This window comes from Lemur catta, chromosome 11, assembly GCF_020740605.2.
Source record: "Lemur catta isolate mLemCat1 chromosome 11, mLemCat1.pri, whole genome shotgun sequence".
Lineage (NCBI taxonomy): Eukaryota > Metazoa > Chordata > Mammalia > Primates > Lemuridae > Lemur > Lemur catta.
This window is the reverse complement of record NC_059138.1, coordinates 26,382,522-26,397,515: the sequence shown is the minus strand read 5'-3', so window position 1 is coordinate 26,397,515 and position 14,994 is coordinate 26,382,522. Positions and strand designations below refer to the sequence as shown.

At 40.0% G+C, this 14,994-nt stretch overlaps 1 protein-coding gene across 2 annotated transcripts in view; it reads right to left on the bottom strand.

The window, feature by feature from the left end:
• Positions 1 to 7,144, bottom strand: part of TSPAN12 (tetraspanin 12) — a 60,384-nt gene extending 53,240 nt beyond the window's left edge. Inside the window, exons 1-3 of one of the 2 annotated variants that reach the window (XM_045564460.1) lie at positions 6,978 to 7,144; positions 6,561 to 6,729; positions 5,446 to 5,581 (exon numbers count right to left, since the gene is read on the bottom strand). In XM_045564460.1, coding sequence (XP_045420416.1) covers positions 5,446 to 5,511 — 66 coding nt within the window. In that variant the 5' untranslated portion in view covers positions 5,512 to 5,581; positions 6,561 to 6,729; positions 6,978 to 7,144. Of the gene's footprint in view, positions 1 to 4,121; positions 4,248 to 5,445; positions 5,582 to 6,560; positions 6,730 to 6,977 lie in introns of those variants that run through there. The other variant, XM_045564462.1, reaches the window with a different exon arrangement.
• Between the last annotated feature and the right edge of the window lie 7,850 nt (positions 7,145 to 14,994).

Genomic DNA, 14,994 nt, shown 5'->3' with positions numbered 1-14,994 from the left:
ATGCCTCATTCTACATAACAGTTTCTGTGTAGTCCAAATGCAATAAATTCCTCTTCCCCAATGTCCCAGCTCAGGATTATTCCCTGAGTGGAATCTACGAGTGAGGAGCCTATTGCTCAGTCTACAGCAGGACGTGCTACAAAGAATCTTCCATGTACTTCTCAAAAAAGCATTTCTTAAGAGGCATACAGTAGTTCAAGTCTTTGCTCAGCTGAGCTGCGATGTATAAAAAAGTATAGCAGCTTTGCCCTGAGACCAAAGGAATTTTTCACGGTTAAAGTTTATTTTAAAAGAGCACAAATATTTATTGAAGGGCTCTCCACTATTCCTTAGGAAGAGTTAAAGAAAACTTGAATACCATTCATAGTATAAAATTGAGGCTATCCATTTAAATTGTACTACTTTAATATGACTACATCCTGTGAATGCAAACTTCCACTTGCCAAGAATCTAACTCTTTAGGGTCTGCACGAGTCAAGCACCTGTGGTTTACTATAGATGGCCAGAGAAAAAGATACAGAACATTGAGCCTCCTGCTGTTTCATGTACTTCACATATATCCCAACTGCATGAACTAGATTTCCTGTCTACTTTTTGAGGCTTTCTTTTATAAGTTTCTTTTCATATTTAATCAGGGTATTTCCTCCCTATTGCCAATGTCTTTAGTAATAGTTCATGAAAAACAATGGCTATTATATGATGGTGAGAAATGGGAATTAAAAACCACAGATGGAATATAATACCTTTAGGAAATGATAAAGAAATATATATTTGATGTATGTGAAATGTTTACCAATTTCAGGAATTTTCAAAGAAAACCATATTTATTCACATTTGTGATTCCAGTCATCATCTAAGAACAGAGTTATATCATAAAGCTGCAGGAGTCATTTTTAAAATGAAAGAAAACTTTCAGTTCCTTAAATACTATGCCATTTTTTATAGTAAAAATGTGATAAATTTGAAGTAAAAATAATTCATGCCCTGGATCCATCATGGAGAGAATGTGAATCGTGGTCTCAAAAGAGATCTCGGGGCTGTTCACCTACCTGCAGGGTCTCCTGTGTGCCCGTCCCATTACAAACCCACAACACTCATGGAAAACCTAGAAAGCCCAATTCCCTTTGCCAATCCCAGTACAAAGGTACCAGAATCCTGCTTCTACAGAAGGTGGGAGAGACACTCAACACATGGCAAATCAAAGTGACTGGATCCCTAGCAAGAAAGAGAACACAGAGCATTTGTGATTTTTAATGTGCTGTGGAGTGTTTCTTCTTAGACACTACGCCTCATACTTAAAAAAAATAATAATAATAATACTCAACATACACTTCTTTACTGAAAAAAAAAATCCTGTTTGATTTTCAACTCCCAGAACAATAAAAGATATTATATGAGTTCCCAGTGATTTTCTGATTAAGATTTATTTTTCCCTTTCCTAAAATCCTAATGAAGAAGAGAGGGGGAGAGGGTGCCAATACAGTGAAAACAGATAAAAATAAATCTATTTAAAATGTTGAGTGAAGAGTAAAAGGCTACAGCTTTTTACTCCATGGGTAATGAGGGCAGGTTTCTCAATCTTGCCTACTAGAGGGAAGAACAATCTCCCTCTCCATAGTCAGGACATGAAAGTCTGGTTTATGAAGTGGGGCTCATATGCCACACTGGTTTGTTCTACCTAGAATTCCAGTAAGAACTAACAGGCAGTATTAAAGCCTTGCTCCTCAGACTGTGGCACTTAGATCAGCAGCAGAGGCATCACAGAGGAGCTTGTTAGAAATGCAGGCTCTCAGCAGCGTGTGGGTGGCTCAGGCCTGTAGTCCTAGCTACTTGGGAGGCTGACACAGGAGGATCACTTGAGCCCAGGAGTTTGAGGCTGCAATGAGCTATGATGATGCCACTGCACTGTAGCCCAGGTGACAGAACAAGACAATTTCTCAAAAAAAAAAAAAAAGAAGAAAGAAAGAAAGAAAGAAAGGAAGGAAGGAAGGAAAAAAAAAGAAATGCAGACTCTTGGGCATAACTCAAGACACAGTAAATCTGAATCTACATTTTACCAAGATGCCCAGGTGATTCACATGCACAAATGTGAGGTTTCAGAAGCACTGTTAGAGAGAACTTGGAATGAGCAGGTGGACAGCTAATCCCTTCCTAGTGAGGATGTTTACTTCACTTCTCCACTGCAAATAAATTCATACTGGTTCCAGCAGTAAAACTTCTACTGCACTTGAATAAAAAACAAAATTGGACTTTCAATTCCTGTTCTGCTACTTACTAGCAAGTAACTGAACTTCTCTGAGTACCAGTTTTTTTTACCTAAAAAAAAAAAAAGAAAGAAAGAAGAAAGAAAACTATTTTACAAGGCTGTTATGAGAATTTCATGAGGGTAATGTTAAGGATGCCCAGGAATGTGCCCAGCACAAGCCTTCTGACTTGTAAATAAAATATAGGATCTGACTTGTAAATAAAATATAGGATCTGCAAACACTGCTTTAACATTAAAAAAAATAATGCTAGCTTGCCCAAAGTTAGCATATGATACATTTTATGTAAATCTAACAAAAATCCCAACAGATAGTTTTAACTGAATAAAATAATCTTAAAGTTCATATGGAAAAAGAAATCTTAACCAAGACAAGAAATGCAGATGCTTAAAAAAATAATATAAAAGAACATATAAAATTCTATAGAAAATTATATTTAAAAGAACATATAAAAATTTGTTTAACTATTTTATAGCAACAGATAACATAAATGAAATCAACACTCAAGACAATGGGGCAAACCTAGATGATAAATATGAAATAGTTGATGAATATGAAATGAAATGATACATATGAAAATATATATAAAATGATGCTTGTGCTTACTGGTAGTGGGGGAGGTACAAAACAAAGTAACAGTGAGATTAATATTTTAAACTTTTCAGATTGGCAAAAATCAAAAAGTGCCATAACACTAGTAATATGGCAACAAATATTTTTGTACACGAAATAGTGTATATTGGTGCTTTTATTTCTAGAGGATAGATTCCCAGGACAGGATGGCTAGGTCAAAAGAATTGTAGTAGTGGTAGCAGTAGTAGCAGTACTACTGCTAACAATAACTAATACTAATATGAGTACTACAAAGATAATAGCAATCCACCTCTTGGTACTCTACTAGAACCAATCATTATTATAGTAGTTGTAGTAATAACGACTGCAAGCACTACTACTGTATAGATAGCACTTACTATGTGCCCCTGTTCTAAGTGCTTTATATATATTAACTCTAATCCTTCTCAAAACAACTCTAAAATATAGGAACTATTATTCCTGTTTTACAGACTGAGAAACTGAGACATTAAATGTTCCTAGCAAACATAGTAAGAATTCCATGTTAGCTATTTTGTATGCTAGCTAGATATGTTAGCTATTTTTTTTTGTTTTTATTGTTATTGACACCACATATTTTTTGACATAGCAATCCCATTCCTAGGACTCTAACCCAGATGAGAAAATAATTTAACAACAAAAAAATCATGAATATCCATGTATATTAAAGGATATACATATATGTGGACAGGAATGAGTAAATCTGCATTTTAATTTGTATGAAACAAATTAAAACACAGAGGGATGCACACTAGATGGTTAACCTGGATTGCTTTGTTGGAGAGAAAGTGACACTGGGAGAAGAGGGTTGGATAAAGAGAGAAGCAATCCAAATAAATGAGAACACACACACATACACAAAATTAGAAAGTTACAAAGTTGAAGTGCAGGATAACAACAAAGAAATAACATTTTACATTTTCTGGTGACACAAAGTGCCCTGAAGGAGTTTAAAGAATAGGTATTTTTAAGTAAATTTCATTTTTAAGAAGAGCAATACTTTGTTAAATGATTTGGAACTTTTTTACCTCCACACAATACAAATTATTAAGAAATTTTCCATAACTGTATTCTCTATTGAGCAACAAAAATATCTCAGTAATTCCAATATTCAAAAGTCAGCAAGGGTAAAGTTAAACGCACTGTCTAGGGGCAGGAAAGCTGAGTTCTGTTCCTGGCACCGCCACCATTGGACTATTTGACCTTTGGCAAGTCACTTAACCTGTGCTTAATTTCCTCACTTACAAAGGAAGGAAGTTCAACCAGGCCATCTCTAAAGCTCCTTTTAGTAGTAGAATGTGATGATTCTATAATCAAAAAGCATAATGTAGAAAAGTGAAAAACTAGTAAATAAGAGTGATAATTACTACATGTTTTTAAGAAACAGTTCAAAACCTTGATACCTGATAGCTAAGCAGGGAATTTAATGATCTACTTTAAAATGTACCTTTTAAGAATTAAAAACTATATAATAAGATCACCTAGTGATTTTATATTTCCAAATAGTGAATTTAACTACTCCATGCTTTAATTTAAAAAAAATGCTGCCATTTTAGATATCTTTCAGATTACTGACTGAAGTAAAGTTTAATTTGTCCCTTAAAATGGTGACATCTGTAAGTAGCAGTTCAACCAAACTGTCATCCTCTAGAGACCACAGGTAATAGCCCTACAAAAAAAGGTCTGATCAATGCCAGCCAGTCAGCCAAATAAATAAATTGCACATTAAAATTTCTAACAGCAAACTTTAAATAAAATTATTAAAAGAACACAAAAAAACTTTTTAAATTTGCTTAAGCATGACAACCTCATGAAGCAACTTTCACAGTTTTAACTTTTATATTTTCCTAAGTTTTATAAATAATAATGTGATTATTTAATAACACTTTATGAACATTTATGCCTGGGCATAAGGCATAAAAAGTCACTAACTCATAGAGCATAAAGATTTCCATGAGCCTGTTAAATTTTATGTATTTTATTTCCTTAAATGGCTATGAGATTTTCCAAAAACATACACAAAATTCCTTAAACTTTGCCAATTTAGAAATAGTTACATGAAAACCACCTTTCAGACTGTATGGAATCCCCTAGAAAAATGTACCCAGTTTTTTGATAGGGTATCTGGGTATTAATTACCACAAAAAAAAACATATTAAGACTTGCCCCAACCAGATTTTACAGTCTAGAGTGACACACAGAAACAATTTATGGCCTGCACAGTTATCTAAAATTCCTGCAAATAACCGGTTCCCTAACTAGTATGTCATAATTTTCTTATCTACGAGTACAAGCACGTGCATTTATTTATATCCCCAGATTAACTTCAAGTCTAATTTTACTGCCACTAGGATCCAGGAGTGGATTTCTTTTTTCTAATTACAAATGGAACTTGAGCTAGATCAAAGGCGTTTTAAGAAGGTCAAATTTTACTTCTCTAACAAACAGAGGGTGTTATCCCATGTAATTAATTAATGCTTAGCCATGCCTTTTGGCGCATTATCTGGTGGCCGCAAAAAACGGAGCCAGCCGTCCCCACCTGTTGGTGCAATGGAACTGCTTGACTCACCCAGAAAAGCAGATTGAGAGCGTAGAGCAGGCAGCGCAGACACTTCACGGAATCTTCTCTTGCCATTGTGAGCCCCGGAAGGGAGAAGCCCCATCCTTTCACCACATCCTACCCTGGAAGGCGACACGGCAGGGACCTGCGGGAGGCAGGGAGAACGGGGACTGCTCACCGCCGCGCTGCCCACCGCCCGCCCGCCCTCCGCCTCCAGCCCTTGGCCGGGTGCGGAGGGTCCCGGGGACCACCTCATTCCAGACATCGCTTCATCAAAACTCATTTGTTAAAGTCATAATAGGAACTAACGCATTTGTTAAAGCCATAATAGTAACCAAACTCCCAAAAGTTCCAAACCGGCTTCGGATAACACCTGCTGGGAAAAGAAAAGATTGACTCTCCGGATGAATGAAGGCGCACAGTGAACTCCCACTCCCAGGGGACACGCAGCGGGGCCCTCTGCAATCCGATGAGACGCCCTTGAAAACCTCCCTCCATCCACGCCCCTCCTCGGGGACAGCTCTGCTCCGAACTGTAATGAAGGTTAAAAAGCACAGTGCCCCCCCGGAGACGTCCCAGGCGCCACCGCGGAGTCCGAGGGTGCGAATATCCTTCTCGGTAGGACAGTTCCAGGGCTCCCCAACTCCGCATCCTGCCTACCCCGTCCCGCAGCTCGGGTGTGAACGCAGGGGACTGGAGGGGGCGCCGCGCGGAGCTGGGATTCCGCCCGGCGACGAGGGTTTCTCGGGGAGAACGTGAGAAATGATGTTTTCGGCCCCAGAATGATGGATTAGCCCGGGGCGGGGGGCGGGGGGCAGAGACGGAGCGCCAGGGAATTAGGGCCGGTGCAGCTGTGCAGACGCCGGGTTAGTCATTCACAGCCCCCCTCCCCCGGCCCGGCCGCCGCCGCGACCCCGCGCCCCGAGCCGCCCGCGGAGCACAAAGCGAGCGCGGTCACCGGCCCGGCCACCGCGGCCGCGCGCCCCCGGCAGGGCGCGGGGGGAAGCGCCGGCGGCCGGGAGCCCCAGAGCCAGCCCTTAAGTAGTTCAGCACACAGCGCCCGGGGCAGCCGCCGGCGGGCTGGCGGGACAGCAGGCAGGGAAGAGCGACGAGCGGCCACTCACCGTCGGCGCTGGGCTGCGGGTCCCACTCCCGCCGGGGGACAGTCGGGGACGCACAGCGGGGGCTCATCAGGGCAGGGACGCGCTTTCCGAAGAGCAGAAGGGCTGCATTGGCTCAGGCTGGAGACGCTTCTTTCTCTTCCTCTCTCCCCACCGCCGCCGTCGCCGCCTCCTGGGAAAAAGAAAAGAAAAAAAAAAAAGAGTCCTGGGCAGCAGTTGCTGGAAAGTCTCCGCTAAGCCACCTCCCAACGCCGCTGTCCCTCCCAAGTGCTCGCCAAGTCCGGACGAGGCAGCGGCGGCAGCCAGGGCCAGCTGCACAAACTCTCGGCGCATGCTCCAGCCGCCGGCTGCCGGGGTTGGGTCCTAGTGGGTGTTTCTTGTCCCCCGCACTCGGCGTGGGTCCCCAGAGGGACAGCTCACCTCTACGAGACGCGGTCCCGAAAGAGATAAAGCCTAGGAATTTCGGAGAAGTCCGCGCAGTGAACCCCTTTAAAATGGTAGTGTCGGAGGAATGGAGGCTGGGTTAGAACCATAGGGAAACAGGCTTTTATTATATGAAAATATTTGTGTTTGAGAAGGGGGGTGAAGGGGTGGCCCAGCCCAATTCCTGCAATGAGAAACTAGTTTTCACAACCTTTATGGAGCCACCTCCTGTGATTTGTCATTAACATGGTGCCCTATGATCCTTCTTACTGCTTTGTTGCCCTCCCTAATTTAAAAAAAACAGTTCTTTCCCACTCTCATACTGCACTAACAGCATTTACGGAAACATCAGGGTAATCGTGTCCAGTCTGACATCCAGGATGGGAAGAAGGAAGATTTTTGAACTCTTAAAAAAGTAACCCAAACTTTCCAAAATTTCTTCCAATAAGATTGTTTTGAGTTTTAACTGGGTGATTTATTTTGAAATATGTACACAGTAGTGGGTCTTTGGAAAACTGCATCATTTAAAACTAGAAATTCTTGGAGTATTAAAGTAACAAGAGGAGACCATCCATCCAAAAGTATCTTCCTTTTCATAAGGAAGAAGTTTCACACTTAAAAATAAAAAAAAAAAAACACTGGATCATATTCTCCACATAACATTTTAATGTTTTATGCCTCTCAATAGTGTGCATTTCTATAATTACTTTTGTGCACATTGTATGGCAAATAAAACTTTACCAACAAATATGAATTCCCTGAAATACAAGCAACATCTTTGAGAAAACCTAACAACTGGAGTGTTTAAATTTCCTTGCAGGAAAAAAGAAAATTACGGACCTATGTCAATCATTGCCTGTCTAAGGGCAGTTGCGGAGTGACCAGAGTGACAGTGAGACAGGCAGTCTCACTTGGGAAGAAGTAAAGTCAAAACCAAAAGACAACATGAGTGTCCTGGGTTAGGCTAGGAAAATTCTTTCTAAGCAAGTCACTAAGCAGTATGTAAGACAGCAACTCAAAAGAGTATAAAGAAGTATAGCCGTGCACACAATACGAAGAAAAATGTCTAGACATCCATCAGATGACTCCAACTCTGATAACAGAGCAGTTTCTAGAATGATGGAGAATAGCAAAGACAGCCACTTTAGCCTCTCTCAGTTTCTTCTTAAATTAGGGTGTATGCCTTTTCTAAGCAAAGGACTGCTGAAACAACCAGCGACATGAATACCCTTAGTGCCACACATTCCTCTGAGAGATATAAACATCCCACATTTAGGGGAGTGTATGACTGCCATTAAAACTGAGAAAAAGGCTGGGCATGGAGGGGTGGCTGACACCAGTAATTCCCATGCTTTGGGAGGCCAAGGTGGGAGGATAGCTTGAAGCCAGGTCTTTAAGACCAGCCTGGGCAATATCGCAAGATCCTGTCTCTACAAAAAAAAAAAATAGAAAACTAGCCAGATGTAGTGATGAGGGCCTATAGTCCCAGCTATTCAGGAGGCTAAGGTGGGAGGGTCACTTGAGCCCAGGAGTAAAATCAAAAACAAAAAATAAACTGAGAAAAAGAGTGCCAACAATTCACATGTCTCAGAGAAAAGATCCTCTTCTATTTCTAGAAGGTGGTTAAGTGCCTTTTCCTTAATTCATAAACTTTTGGAGTTCAGCTGCCCTAGAATAATACAATTTTAGAGGAAGGTGCTCTAAAGTATGTATGTCCTCCCTCTTCCTGGTAAATAAGGAATATGGAACCAAGAGAAGTGAAAGGAATTGTTCAACATTACATTTATAGTCCAACCAGATTCCAAACTAAAATCTAGATTCATGACACTCTAACTAGTACACTAGTTTAGTGGTTTTCAAAATTGCTGTACATTAGACTCACTTGGAGCGCTTTGAAAAAAATCCTAATGCTCTGGCATACCCCACACCACTTAAATCAGAATCTCTGCAGGTGTGGCCTAGGTCTACAGATTTTTCAAAGCTCCCAAGGTAATTCTAGTCCGCAGCAAAGTTTGAAAACCACTGCAACTAGGGCTTTACAGCTGCCTAAAAACTAGCCAAAGAGTCTCTTTAGAATTAGCTGGATCAAATCTCTCTCTTGTGAGTTGATAAATTGGGATTAATATCCCCAGTTTACAAGTTAAGAAGAAAACAGAGCTGTAGTTACTGCTGTATTATTCCTGATAAATGGTCATCAGAGACCGTGAATCAATATTTCAGTACAGGAGACCTCACCATGTTTGAGCCATTTGCAGTACTGGGTAGTTGTGATTGTTTAAACTTGACCTTACCTTCTTTAACTTCTACCCTTCAACCCTAGTTCTGCCCTTCAGAGTCCGTAGCATGAGCAAGAGCCTTTCTCCCATATGACAGCCCTTCAACTACTTGAGGGCAGCTGCTCTTCCCTCCCTCTCCAATTCTTCTCTTCCCCAGGATTATAGAAGTACAGTAAAACTTGACATCACAGCTGTCATTCTGCAGGCTCTGTTTTTCTCTGTGAGAACTGCTTTTTTGAGCACAAAAGGAGGATAGAAAAATCACAATAAGCACATAAAAATTTGAATGTGGAATAACACATTAAGGAGACTGTATGGTCTATTCGTCACCTCTGAGGCAGGAACCCAATTCTGTGGCCATGTGTGCTTCGTTATGTATCATTGGAGTATGTGGCACCTACGGTGCCTCATGCTGAAGATACTAAGACAAGTCCTCACCCTCCAAGAAAAGGCAAAACTCTTTTTTCCTGTTTATATAGTAATAATATCAATTACAATAAGATAAATATTTACAAGCAATTGCATATGTGTCAGTCCTGGAGTCAGGAGTGAAACTCAGCTCTGCAGGAAGGTAATACAAGTTCCTCACTCCACAAGGCACCTCATTTGTCCATATCCTATTCCACTCATTCTGCTCAAGTTGTGGAGAAGGAAAGAGCAGCATAGATGCTTGGTTAGACGGATGAGCTTCTATTGCTTCTTAGCATAAGACCCTTACAAGTACACCTAAGCCAGTTCTTCACAATTAATTCAGGAAAGACACCTCATATATTTTGAATAAGCTATATGTGCCTGACATGACAGGTGCTTCTCAAAATGTATCTTATTAATTTCTCTTCCTCATACCCACAGGGTGATATACTGACACTCCGCTGATTTCTATCAAGGCCACACAGGTAGTAGTTACAGAAGGTCAGATTCCAACTGAGATCTGTCTGACTTTTTGCACTGTTGATCTGCATTACAATAAAATTGCAAATCTGAGTGGGGATTCATTGACAAGCCTCAAGAAGAAAAATATTCTAGGCCTTTCTTAGGAGTTCTTGGGAATATGAAACTGAATTTCAAACTATGATTGGTAAAGCTACCTTCACCTTTCACTTCTGAAAGAGTGTACTCAATAGGACCCGAGCAAAACCTTTGTTATTGAATTAAGTAGACTGCTCTCAACTGCAAGCTTAGGGTTGCCAGATAAAATATAAGATGCCTCATTAGATTTGAATTTCAGATAAACAACAAATAATGTTTGGTATAAGCATGTCCCAAATGTTACATGGAACAAATTCTGCATTGGACATACATATACTAAAAAATTATTCAATGTCTACTTGAAATTCAAGTTTAACTGTACATCCTGCATTTTTATTTGCTAAATCTGGCCATCCTATGCAAACTAACAAATGTAATTCAGAGTGTCACAAAATAAGTAAATGTGCTGTTTCACATACTCTCCTGACATATACACTGTGTCATCATATTGTCCTTGGCAACCTACTCTCATGGTCAGCAGATTGCTGTGCAAACCCAGGCATCTCATTCAGTTACCACTACTTCTAGAGCAGGAAGAAACTATTTCCTCCTATGGGTCTCTCTTGGAATCATGTAAATCTCTCCCAGGAGTTTTGAAGCAGCTTATTCCTTTTGATTCATTGGCTAAAACCCTGTCACACACTCACATATGAACCAAGTATTGGCATGAAGTACGGTTCTACCATGACTGGTTTTAAACCGGTCAGGATGCATTCCCTGTGCCTGAGACAACCCTTCTTTAAAACACAGGGCCTAACAGAGGAGGGTAGATAACTGAACAGAGATTTTTGTTTGAACTGGGGGATAAAGAAAAGAATGGATGCTACTATCCTCTCTCCTGCTCACTTGTAAAGCAACCCAGCTGTCAGCCAGCCATTTATGTGGCACTACTTAGCGAAGGTTCTTAGCAAACGTTCTGAAGCAAGAACCTGCTGGCAATAGCAGAGAGCCCAAAGAAAACTCAGATCACATCGTTTCCATCCCATGTCATAAGCTTACTGTCCATACCCTCATTCGCATTTATATACTACACTATTGATTAAAGAATTGCCCAAATCAGCACCCTCACATAAACTCCTAGAACATTTTCCTCTTAAAGTTTATCCAAACCCGGCCTCCATACAAAGTTCAGGGATTTGTACTCATACGTTGGTATAAATAACTCAGTAGTATTCAATAAATATTTATTGAATTGTTACTATAAACTGAGAACTGTGCTAGGAAACACCAAAAGTTCTACCATAATTTTTTTTTTGGAACAACAAAGCAATGTTAGTGTATTTTCTTTGTAAAAAGTCATCTGTATTTTGACTCTCAAAAAATTTATAATTTCATTAGCATACTTCCTCTTCAGAAAGCAAAACTTATAGTACTTAAGAACTCTTTCCTTTTGTGAGAAGTCTTAATTTTTATAGTTCTTTGAAACAAACTGCAAAGGAAAGGAAAGAATACCAGTCTATTTACAAAGAGCTGCCAAATTCTACTTTTCTTAGAAAGATTCTTAAGAATTATTCTATTGTACCACTACATCAGCTTCTTGTCATGGCCCCAGCACAACTAGAAAATGATGCACAAATAGCTGCTAGGAATATTAGACATTTGTCTTCATTTGCTGCTCCTCCCACTTTCTTGCTGTTTTAAAACTTTCAGATTACTTCAACACTGCGCTAAATAAAACATTTATTTATTTACACTAGATAAAATCTTTTATTTTAAAAATGATTTTCAGTGGGCTAAGACAAACTCACATGTCCCCATCCTATCACCTATTATAAACCAACCATTTTATGGAACAAAAACAATCATGATTCTGTGGTTTGAATTTAGCCTTTACAAAAGTTTTATCATTGAAATTTAGACTTTCCATTCCTACATTATCATTTGTGTGTATGTGTACCAGCCATACCCATGTACAGCAAACTGGAGATGTTGTGAATTCTCATTTCAAATGTCATGGTGTAAGTGCATAAACGATTGCCTGACGAATAAGAAAAAAAGCTAGTCTCCTTGCTTTTTTTAGTGATGATGCTGCATTTGTTTTCACTGCAAAGAAAAAATATAATATCATTTCTAACAATTGCCATTATGTTCTATTATCTCTGCATAGTCAGTTTTCTGTCTTTGAAAGCAACATTAAGCGATTATTACTCACAGGAATAAAGGGAGATATGTCAGGGACATAAGACATCCATAGATAACTCATACAGTTAGTTTTAATAACTTACAAGCATTTCTATTACCTTTCTTGGCTTTTCAGTCATATTATTCACTATAACTGACTAGAGAAAAGACCAGGGATGTAATATGTTTGATTTAGGAAACTTATACATCTTAATATTTTCCAAAATGATGGATAGAAATTAAATTATGTATTTTTTGTTTTGAGTTTTATATCGATGGTGTTTTATGAGTCCCTGTCACCTTAGCACTGGGTCACTGAGAAGAATCTTTCCAACTCTGCCTATGTGGTGAGGAGCCGGTTCTCACTTTGAAGGAGGTGGCCTAAAGGGGGGCAGCAGCCAGCTTGGGGTGCAAGGCTGACCACATGTTGACTTGGTGACCAGGTCTCAGCAGCCCTTCCTCAGGTCAGACATAAAAACCGAGAATATAGCAGATGAAAACTTATGTGACTTAAGTCTACGCTCCTCCTTGACCTTTTCTTCCTTATATCGTCACCAGCTTGCACATACACAAATGACATTATAAAGCATTTCCCTTTTCCCCTTCTCTCTACAGCCTTCATTCCGTTCAGCCCAGTGTTCCCAACTATCCCATGAACTTAGCCCGTTTGTTACACATCCAGGTTTTCACAAACGTGCTTCATTCAGTTATGGGAATGAGTATGGACGGCCAGAGCCTAAAAACTAGACCAATCAATTAGGGTGTGACTGGAACTTGAGTGAAGACCCATCAAAAGGCAGTGTAAATGCCGGCAGTCAAGCGGAACCAAGTATGAGGGGAATGTGTTGGCAGGCGCTAGGTGGAGATCTCGGCAGGAAGACAGATGGCAGCGACAGACAGGCCCAGCAAATGGCAACAGAGCTCAGTGGCAGGGGAGTCAGGCAGCAGAAAAACATGAAAAGTGTCACACAGGCAAGGAAAGACCCTCCTCCACGTCAAGGTGACTTAGCCACTCTCTGCCAAGGCCCAGCAGCGAGGCTGATCCAGAGAGATGCACTCTGACCTCTAGACAAAGCAAGATTCAAAAACAAGAAACAAAGTCCCAGAGAAATTCCTTTAGACCTTAGTTTTAAAAATCATAATGTTAAGATTTAAAAAGGTTATGGTTTCCAGATTAAGGAAGGTCTTAAAGGCTTTGCAATTTATTCAGAGGCAATGACAGCCACTGAAGCATTTTGATATAAGTAAGAGAAGAATGTAACCAACAACAGCAGGAATTTGAAGACAGACCTGGATTTAAATGCTGGCTTTACCGCTTGTTAGTAATGGGATGATGAGCAAATTATCTCACCTCCATAGCGTCAGTTTCCTTATCTGTATACTTACCACCTATTGTCATGAGTACTATGTAGTATGTAATTATAAGCCTAAATTTAGCTGGGGTCACACTGTCCTTTGAGTTTTCAATGGAATAGGCTGACCCTCTTTCCCACAAGCAGTTTTTCCCCCCTGAGATCCCTCTGGGGACTGTAGGGATGAGGAAAGAAGGAAGGAACACTTCTAGAGTTCTGAATCTGTTTATGGGTCATCTTGCAACCTGTGCATGCTATTCTTTTCTCTGAAGCATAAAAGAAAGCCTTCAAGAAAAGATTTCTTCCCTCTCAAAATATAGCCAGCACAAGCCTATGTGCATAGCAGCCTTTGACTGAAGTCTCAAAGAATCCAAAGAAATTTCTGTAGCAGCATTACATGCAACTCAAAATCAAATATGAGAATCCTATGGTCCTACTTATTTCTTCCCAATTGACTTTCCCTGCATTTCCCATGTTGACTGGTCTCTTCTCTGACCTCTCTCACCTCTTACAACCCAACTCCATGTTCCTTGTAATTTCTCACGCAGACGACATAGTTATCTTTTTTGTTTCGTAGTCTTCTTTCAGCCTGTGTCCTAGAGGTCTCAGCTTTCACACAATTCTCTCCCTCTGAGAAATTCTGGTGCCCTTTCAAAAAAAATTAGCAAACATTTGTATAGTGTTTATTATAAGCCAGAAACTATTCTAAGTGCTATACGAGTATTAATTTAATCCTCGAAGCAACCGATATTGTATATGAGAAAACTAAGACAGGTCAAGTAGTTAGTAAAGGTCAGAGCCAAGATTCAATACTGGGTAGTTTGACTCCAGAGTCTTCAGATAGCTGATAGCACCCAACAAAGTGCCTAGAAATAAATGGTTATATGATTGTTAGGAAGATGACTCTGACAGTATGCAGGTTACACTGAAGACAGGGAGACCAGTAGAGAGACAATTATTTGGCAATATTTAAAAAAGAATATTCTGTGGAACACTAATTTTTTGAACATTCTATGAGTAAATGCATTTAGGAAATGCTAACTATTGTATTTGCCTCCTGGGACATTTGCAAACTCTGTAGCATATTGGAAGTTCTGAGAACCCCCTTAGGAAAGAAATCTTTTATCTTGTATAACCCAGAACTTCCTGAATATATTTAATCAAGTCAATCTGTGTGTATCTGTGTGTATGAGAGAGAGAGAGAGAATCTTATTAATGTTGAATAGACCTAATAAT